The sequence below is a fragment of the Choloepus didactylus genome, chromosome 11 (genome assembly GCF_015220235.1).
Source record: "Choloepus didactylus isolate mChoDid1 chromosome 11, mChoDid1.pri, whole genome shotgun sequence".
Taxonomy (NCBI): domain Eukaryota; kingdom Metazoa; phylum Chordata; class Mammalia; order Pilosa; family Megalonychidae; genus Choloepus; species Choloepus didactylus.
In genome coordinates, this window is record NC_051317.1 from 71,025,902 (window position 1) to 71,036,009 (window position 10,108).

General features: G+C 34.8%; 1 protein-coding gene across 1 annotated transcript; it reads left to right on the plus strand.

The window, feature by feature from the left end:
- The first annotated feature begins 8,826 nt into the window (after positions 1 to 8,826).
- On the plus strand, positions 8,827 to 9,810 carry LOC119506045 (olfactory receptor 2G2-like). Its single transcript, XM_037798945.1, has one exon. The coding sequence runs from the start codon at positions 8,827 to 8,829 to the stop codon at positions 9,808 to 9,810; it is 984 nt and encodes a 327-aa protein (XP_037654873.1).
- Positions 9,811 to 10,108: the final 298 nt, after the last annotated feature.

The window sequence follows — 10,108 nt, forward strand, 5'->3', positions numbered from 1 at the left end:
TTGATTGGGACATGATTAACTAGAAACATTTAGGAGAGACTTACTAAGGGTGATCATTTAATAAATGATGTCTCAATAAACAATTTGTTGTGTTCATGATCCTATAAACAGGTTTCAGTAGAAGAGATTAAACTGAAGCTTGATTTCAGAGTCAGAAAGATCTGAATTTGAATGCCCTTTTCATCACATAAGGGCTGTGGGACTTGGCCAGTTTGCACAACCATTACATTATCTCTAAACTGGGATGTATAATAGGACCTGACAAAAAACAAACTCAATTAAAACCACATCACTGTTTTAAGGATTTTGTTGTTTTTAAAGCTTGTTTTTATAAAGTTTATTATATTTAATAGTCATAGCCATATATTACACAGTTTCTAGAAAATTATTATTCAATTATTAGAAAGTTATTACAATTTTTCTTTTGCAAAGATTGAAGTATTTTGTCCAGTTGCTCAGGGCAGAAAGAGTGAACCCTAAAATTTCAGTGACATTGTTCTTTTAACTATAGCTATGGATTCCAGAACCTGCAGGTCCCTTTGTAAATTGTTATACTCTGGTTTTACCTTTACTGCTGTATACACACACCCTATTCCTGCATTATAAATTTTGGATTTATTTGTATTTCTCCTCTTACTAGGTTTTTGAGGACAGCAACTACATGATTTAATGATGTTTTAAAACAAAATCTTTACATATGGCTTTACAATGACTTCCAGCTTTCTTTTAAAGCCCAGACCTTTTCTCTCCATACCCTCATATTCAGTTATGTATTTATCTATACCTGGGTGTATTAAAGCAATCTCAAACATCAAAACTAAGATTAAAAGCTCCCTAAGTTTCTGTTTGCTTCTAACTGTCCCTGATATTAGAATAGGAAACACACAACATCCTGTCACCTGAGGCAGCATCTTTAACCTCTTCCTCCCTCTCATTTGCTGTGTTTAACTTATCTACAATGCTGTAAACTTTACATTTTATGTATGTCTCTAGTATATTCACTTCTTTCCAATGTAAGTTTCCACCTGTCAAGTGGATTGTTGAAATGGCCTCACTTCCAGATGGAGATAATTAAGTAAGTAAGCAAGTATGCCTTTCATGCACTACCAGGTGCACACAATTTTTAATGCATCATGAAACTTGTGCTTGTCTTATCTCCTTTTTAAAAAAATGGGTCTATTTATTATTGAGGCACTGCAGACATATATGGGAATGGAATGGTACTCATGCCTTTCTAGAGTTACATGCTAATGGTCCAGCTAAGTTTTTTGGTAGGTTTCCACTATATGATCATATCTATTAAAAAATAGAATTCAACATTAAGGGAAAATTCTCTCATTTCAACAAAATTGTAATATATCTATCTAACTACAAGATTGTTACACTAAAAATTTTTATTTGGATTTTTGGTATTGAATTGATATTGTAGCAAAGTAACATTATCTAAACAGTGACAACTCATCTTGAAGAAGAAAAATATTTTGTATTATTATTTGCTAAATGAAAAGGATATTAATATATGTATAAGAAAGGAAAGAAGCATGGGTGAGTTTTAAGGAGGCTGACAATTTTATAGGAGCCAAATAGTCTTAAAGAGTACAGTTCCTTGAAAGTTATTAGAAGAGTCAGAGGATACATTCACACAATATAGCAAGGAATGGTTGGAAAGAAAATGCTATCCCTTGTCCTAAGAAAGTCACAAAAATCTTTGAACTCCAATTAAAATGAGAAATGAGAAGACAAAGAAGATGTTTTCCTTACAATGTTATTTCAGAAATTGTTGATAAGGATGATTGGATAACCATGTGAAAATGAAGACTCTCCTACTTTGAATAACTAAAACAATTAATATTTTACAATTGAGGTTGTTAGAAAAGAGGAATAGGATTAGAATTACTAATGTAAATCTTGCTTAAAAATGGAAAAGGGACATTTTATAGTTGTAAGAACATCACACAGTCAGTAGCCAACTTTATACAGTGGGCCAGTTACTCATGGGATTTATGCATGAGGCTGTTTCTCTATAAACTACTGAATGATACTATTTTTTACTGCTTCTTGCAGACATTACAATGGGGTAAACAGAATGAATTTAATTAGCAAATTATTGGGAATGTGCCAAGTGAGTTACTGGCATCTTACTGCATGTATACTTAAGTGATAGGATGAAATAAAAACTGCAGTTTTTTTTAAAAATTTTTCCATGACCATGTCTCAGGATCCTCTATTATGGAAATATTAATGAGCCACATATTTTCCACAGAGGAAAGATAGTAATTCTCTTACCCTTCTGGGGATGTGATGATGCCACATCAACAAACCTCTTTTTTTCCCTTTCTTTCTTTTCTCCCCAGCACAAGTCCCATCCCTCTCGAGGAGGTAAGTCACTGGGGTTTCTCACTGTTAAGTACTTTTTTCTCAGGCGTGAGGGCACTGGGCTTACTTTCTCCAAACATACCTACAAGCAAGCCCCAACATCTAGTTTTGAAATCATTTGATTCTTTTGAGTATTTGGAATAGGCATATCCATGTTGCATCACAACTGCATGTCCCAAGAATGACATCTCTTGGAGTGGTTACAGAGAGATTCAGCCTCCAGAGAGACAGATAGCTTCCAGCCTATAGCTCATGTTGTGATTCTTCTTACTCATAACTACAGGTCAAACTTCATCTATGTACCAAACTTCCACAAGATGATTTTTAACATAATCTCACACTCTTCCAAAGAAGGGAGAAATGTGAATTTTCATCTTTCTAGATGAACTAACATCCAGTTGTACATGACTCTACAACAACCTGACTGCTTCTTTTTTCAAGACTTTACATTTTGTTGCTGAGTTTGTCATTTCTCCAATAACTCCTATGTCAGTGGGATTTTGACCTGGGAATGCGTATTTATCTTCTCTCAGAACACAGACAGCTGGAGATGCCATGAACACAGGAGTAACTCCAGAGGTTGTAAATAGGTATTGGGAAAAGAATGATTATTTGCACAGCCATGATGGTCAGGTGTATGTTTTATTGCACATAGAGCAACTGTGGAGTTAAAGCTACTAAAGAGAATCCAGATGGTGGATTTCAAATTAGTCCTTTCATGTTTTTTCAGAATATTTTAGAATGCTTTCCCTTATAAAATAGAAATTCTGGGCTCCTGGCTTAGAGTTACTAGGGTAAAAAGTGGTGTTTAGGATTTAAAAAATAATAATAACCAGTATTTCATATTTTGTTGTTGGTTTTTAGAAAGGAAAAATGAACAGACTAGAAGGATGAATGATCCACAGCAACACTTGTATACTAAAAGGTATTTTAAGGAGAATCATAATTGATGGGTTCAGCAGTGAGGTGGTACTTACAGCCATTTGGTGGGGAAAATGATGATGATCCACTATTTTCAAAGTGAAAAATAATCAGTGCTACAGGACAAGTCACAGTATAGGAGTTTACATCATTTGCTGATTCGTGTGGCATCTCTGATGGAGACAGCCAAGAGGAATAAACTGGGGAATGGGGGCTAGAGACAGCCTCTCACAGATGAGCACAGTCTGCAAAGCTTCATGTGAGAGAAGAGCACCAGGTGGATGTGAGGAGTTCTGAGGGAGGTCCAGCTTTTATCAGTGCTCATGGTACACCCAGGACACTGTTCAGCATGAAAACAACTAGAAGTTTGCAAATACTTTGAGCCAGATGTTTTAGGACAGGGTATACTCAGCACTAACTTTATTATAAACAACTGCTTCTCTCTCAGTGTGGAATGAATAATCAGTGTTTCTTAAAAGTGATCTGTGACTGTGTGGACACAGAAAGCAGTATTTCCAAGAGTTTCAAAAACCCTAGCCTAATAAGATGCTCCAGGGTCACTGTGGATTGGTTATGGGAAAAGATACAATAATGTCCACATCAGGAATTCTTTCCAGCTGCCTAGTCCAAAAGTTTGGGTTATGCCATGGTTTAGGGCCCATGCTCTAGTATGCATGGGATCCAAAATGAGAATTGTTGCACTGAAAGAAAAAAGAGAAATACACACGCAGAGTTTGGGAAGACCTGGGAGGAGGGTGCTAGGATTTGCTGGCCCTTCAAAGAGACTCCTTAGGCATTATTGGTGGAAGGAGCAATTACTGGCATGATTTATTAGGTCTTAATTAGACAACCTAATTATTTCCAAGATACATTTGCATAATTAGAGAAATCAATCTACAAAAATTTTCTAGTTTAATTTAAAATTTTAATGATGCTGTTTTGCAGGAAAAATATTTTACAGTATTTTGACAAAAAATGCAAATAGTTTACAATATTTTAATTACTTGTCTTATATGGAAATCTCTTTATGGAGTAAACTCTGTTAAAATTGTACATAAATATTTCCAAAATTTACCCTATTTGTTAATTTTGTACTATTATCTTTAAAGTAAGATTGGATTCTTTTTTTTTCTGTATTAACAGAAGATTTTTCATTAATATGCACAGTTGCCTTTATTTTTAATTAAATTAAAATTAATGTTTAATTATTTTGCTTTTAATAAGTTTTATTTTTTGGTACTTTTATAACTTCTTTAACTTACTCATTTCCTTATTTTATGTTATTTAATAAGAAGTTTAGAACTGTGAATATTCTTACATTTTGATATTCAGGTATCTTTTGAATGATACACCCTAACAATCTCTAACTGAAATTTTGACATCTACTAACATTTTGTTATTGATTTCAGTTTTACCAGTGATGAGTTAGAAAATATAGAGATCAGAAATTCTACTCTACATGTAATAAATGTTTTCATTAAGACTTAAAACCTGATCTATGACACAAACCTTATATCGTCTGCATGCTGGACTTAAATCGTTTGTTATATTTTACGCATGAAAATTTGTCAGTGATGTCTTCATTGTGAATTGTGTAATAAATGGTTATAAATTAACTTCAAGAATTACTGCTTTAGCTTTGAAATTAGCTTTCATGGTATTACTAAGTAATCTTTTGATGTCAAGAATAACTACTGTGAGAAATGGAAGGTATGTTGTATTTTTGCTGCTTGACTTTTTATATCCATCTTTCTTAATATTTTTCTTTATTTCTTTCCATGGAATTCTGTGCAAGTTAGTCAAACTTATCCTTATTTAAACTCTAATTCTGCCTTCTTAAATATGGTTTACATCTCCTAATTTTTAATAGTTCCTTAATTAATTTACACAACTCAGCCAATTCCTTCTTTTAATTCTGCTTTTGTTAGAAGTTACTTGTTCAAAAACTCAAGGTTTGTTTAATCTTTTTCATAGTTTGGAGGAAGAAATTCACCTTTTCAATATTTTTACTTCTTCTTGGATCAATTTTCCTTCAAATGCACATTCTTCACCCACCTTTTGTCTCTTAGGGCCTTTTCTTTTGTTTTTCTTTGTGTTTTGCCTTGCTTTTGTAGAAAAGATTTTGTAGGGCATGAAACTTAAGTCTTGTGTTTTATATTTCTTGCATACTCATTATTCTTTGGGAGTAGACAGTGATCCAGGCTTGGTCTTTCCCTAAATATAAGGGAACAGTTTGTTTTGTCTTTCTTTCTGTGTTTTTCTGGGTGCTGTTTAACTTGGCTTTTTAAAACTTGAACTGGAGGATAAAATGTTGGTGATAATTTATGTTACGTTCTACTGTCACTTGGTGTGCAAGTGCAGTGGATATCTGGAAGTTTCATACTGATATAATTTTCCCAATCACTTTTCCTTAAAATAATTAAATCTTCTCTCTGGGACTATGTCCATCTCCCCTTGGCCCCCAGCCATGCCACTTATCAACAGAGTTAATTTTCCCAGCAGTGGAGCCATCTTCTATAAGGAACTACTCCTCTGGTAGGATATTTGATGTCCCACGGATTACTACCTTCTATATCTTATTTTGCCAGGGTTAGTGATGCATAGGATGGTGCTTAGAGAAGAGGTTTTTGCTGTCAGCATCCAAGTGTTTTTCATTAATTTTCAGTATACCAGGCACATCATATATGGACTGCATGATATAGGCTTATGGGTGTTTCATAGTTTTAGGACTTTTCCTTTTTAGATAGATATTTCTTTTACATTTTCTTTTCTTTTTGTTAGTATTAGATTTAAAATGAAAAGTTATGGAAATATTGCATTCACTCAACCAATAGCTACTTCTCCTTGAAAACAAAGTATTTTTTAGAACTCATTTCAAACTTTTCTATGATCAGTTATGTGTGATGTTTGTAATAAGCAATGAAGATGTCTGAAATACTCAGAAAAATATTATTGTGAAACAGAATCAAGTTAAATGGCATGTATGTGTGGAATTCCTTTCCTTGTATTCTGCAATGCACCTGTGGAAAATGCGTGGATAATGCTAGTTTTCTTTGAGTATGCTCATGAATGCTTACTCTGGGGACTTTAAATGTTCATAATTAAGGAGATATGTTCATTAGGGAAATATACGTACATCAAATACAAAGCCAGAGATTTGGGGGTTCAACAACAGGAGGTTCTGACTTGCAGTGGCAAAGAGAGGACTAGTACTAGTTAATGTTGCATAAAATTTATCAGAACAAAATAAATTTTAAAAGGAAACCCTTGTTTTTGCAGTAGCAATGAAATGTTTGAAGCTTCCTACTGGAAGAGAGTGGGGGAAAATGAACAAGTTAATAATGAGGATATAGCAGGGTGTTTCCATTTTTTGAATTACAATATTGGATGGAGTGATGAAAAGTTGCCACGTTTTTAAGTGCCCCTAATCACAGTAATACTATTGATAAATGTGGAATTATACATGCTTGTGGCATTTTCAATTTGTGAGGGAATTAGAAATTTGAGAGTTTTATGCAGAGGGTGAAGATGAGATCATGGATTTAGATTATAAACACAGGAAATTTTCCTGTCATGTCACTGAGTATTTACCAAGATTGAGCAGAAAGGTTTTATGTCCCATAGATTCTATCACAGGAATTGCTCTGTCATTGTCTAGTTCTACTTGAGACATCACTATGGACTGTTGGTAGTGAGCCTTTTCTTGATTACTTCTATCAATAAGTACAGGGCTCTGGTGATTACTGCTGCTATTTCCTTGTTTAGTGTCCCTGTATCATTTCTGACATTCTTAAGGTCATTCCCACACAGAAACAGTAGGATAGATACAGTGGGGAGTTAACAAAGTAAACTTTCATGTAAGACTAAGAAATAGGGTCATGTTCCTTTGGGTTGAAAAGAACTGGCTTTCCTTGCTTCGCTACTATGTTGTTTAAGTAAATTTGGTTAATAAAATGGAGATTATGGGGACCTACAAAGGTCTGAGGAAAGAAAATAGGATTTATCAAGGAAATGTCATATCTGGGACTGCAGTGATCATAGAAAATCTATTTACATAAAAATGGCCTTTAATTTAAAATTATAGATACTTTTGTTCATTGCTATTAAAAATAATTAAAATATTTTTTTAAAAAAATTATTGATGATATTCTGCTGAAAATTCCCTAAACTATATTTTGGAATTTCATTCCAACATGAAGTAAATGGGGTAAATATTCTGCAGTGGAAATAAGTAAATATTAATTATCAAGACAAAAATTAGTTTCAGGAGAATTAGAAAGGCTTTTTCCCCTGCCCTTTTTTTAGGCATCTCCTCATTCATTCATTTGGCATTGATTTCAGCTATCTACCTATTGACTTGAGGTGTTTTTAGACTCTCAGGAAAATCAAAGAGGTATAAAATGATGAATGAAACTTGGGAAGACTGCTAAATGAATTTTTGAGAGACTACTGTGTGCTGAGCACTCTAAGGTTTGGGTTCTGTGAAATCACCAGCTATTGTGAAGAAACATACATACAACTTAGTCAAATCAAATATTTAATAACAAAGATTACAGGAGTGTATAGTATTAAAAGGCCATTTTTTTTCTAAGGGATTGGGGGAAGTCTCCCTGTTAACAGTAGATTTGAAGAAAGGACTGGCCTTTCTATAGTACAGCCATAATTAGTAGATTACTGAGTAGTGTCATTACATAAATCAGATATGGTTTCCACATTTGGAAATGAAGATCCCTTTACTTGCTTGCTTCCTTTACCAGGAAGCACATTTTGCATTCACACTTTGAAGATGGTTAGTGTGAAAATAATTCCAGGAAAATAAATTTAAATGCATAGGAATATAGAAATAACAGATAACATTTCATCTCCTGAAAACCAGGTGGATCCTTGGTCCCTCAAAAAGAGAGCAAGCAAAACCCCAAAATAAATAAACTAATACTCAGAGAAGGAAGAAGAAAGGTAGATAGTTTGTAGAATCAACTGGGCCATGGATTCTTAAGAAATGGATTCAAGTGTTGCATCTCTCAGTAAATAGATGCTTTGATCAGGTCATATAAGCTCTCAGGAGTTTTTAGTTAATACGAACCACATCTAATTTATTTCAACCATGTAACCTTAGAAATAATTTCCACAATTCTTGATGATGAGAAATATTTTTCCGTAATAGAAAATTTCTTAAAAACTAGGTCTTCTGTCTTTAGTTGAAATTATCTGAGTTCCCTGTTTTCTGTAACTAGAAAGATATGTGTTAATGTAAGGGTAAATTTGGTGGAATTGTAAAGAAGCAATTGTCTAAAGTGTTTCCTATAATAAATAATGGTGTTTGTTGATATGTCCACTGTTCTTTACTTTGGAGAACATTAGAAGACAACTAAGAGCTGAAATGGGTAGAACACACACATTAGGACAATAGGTAGAAATAAGTTACTATATCTAAGGACATGAACTTATACTCATTTAACATAGGATGCTTTTATGAGAGGTGACATTGTCACTCACTTGACCTTGTGTAATATGCTATCTTTATCAGCTATGTCTCAGTGTTCTGGAAACTACTTTACAAATGAGGATGGTGAGGATACCAACAGCAGCAGCCTGACAGGTTTCATCCTGTTGGGGTTTTCTGATCATCCTCAGTTACAGGAGGCTCTATTTGTAGTCATCTTGATCTTCTATTTACTAACCATTTTGGGTAACACCACGATCATACTGGTATCTCATCTGGAACCCAAACTTCACATGCCAATGTATTTCTTCCTTTCTCATCTCTCCTTCCTTGACATATGCTTCACCAGCAGTGTTATTCCCCAACTCTTGGTAAACTTGCAGGATCCCATGAAAGCCATTACATATGGGGGCTGCATTGTTCAACTCTATGTCTCACTTGCCCTGGGTTCCACAGAGTGTGTTTTGCTCGCAGTGATGTCCTATGATCGCTATATTGCTGTCTGCCATCCTCTACATTACACTGTCTTTATGCATCCACGTCTTTGCATGATCCTGGCATCTATGGCATGGCTCAGTGGGGTGGCCACCACCCTGGTACAGTCCACTCTCACCCTTCAGCTGCCCTTCTGTGGTCATCACCAAGTGGATCATTTCATCTGTGAGGTCCCTGTACTCACCAAGTTGTCTTGCATAGACACCACTTTCAATGAGGCTGAGCTTTTTGTGGCTAGTATCCTCTTCCTCATAGAGCCTGTCTCATTCATCCTGGTGTCCTATGGCTACATTACCTGGGCTGTTTTGCAAATCAAATCGACTACTGGGAGACAGAAAGCGTTTGGGACCTGCTCTTCCCACCTGATGGTGGTCATCATCTTCTACGGAACCATCATCTTCGTGTATCTGCAGCCGGCCAAGAGTAAATACAAGGACCAGGGAAAATTTGTTTCCCTCTTCTACACTGTGGTGACTCCTATGCTAAACCCTCTTATTTACACTCTGAGGAACAAAGAGTTTAAAGGGGCTCTTAAGAAAGTTCTAGGGAATATTCTGGCTGTAAGTTTTGCATGATTATCAAAAAATTTCTTAAAGTGATATGGTGATAAAAACCTTTCAATAGGGCCACACTTTGGCCATTTCATTCCATTTTCTTCCAGTTAGTTCCCTACTCAATTTTTAACATTTGGTAAAATACCATGGAATATATGCAGCTAGTCCTGACTTACAATGACTAAGCAGTAATATACAATGAAATATTTAGTCCATCTATGCTTCAGTGTCTTTTCTTCAGAATGTATTATTTAAGTGGCAAATATGAGATTATTTTAAAGGATAAACACTTTACAAGATTAAGGTGAACATACAGACA

Excerpts from the sequence above, each read along its gene's own strand:
- LOC119506045 (XM_037798945.1), top strand. The coding sequence starts at position 8,827 with ATGTCTCAGTGTTCTGGAAACTACTTTACAAATGAGGATGGTGAGGAT.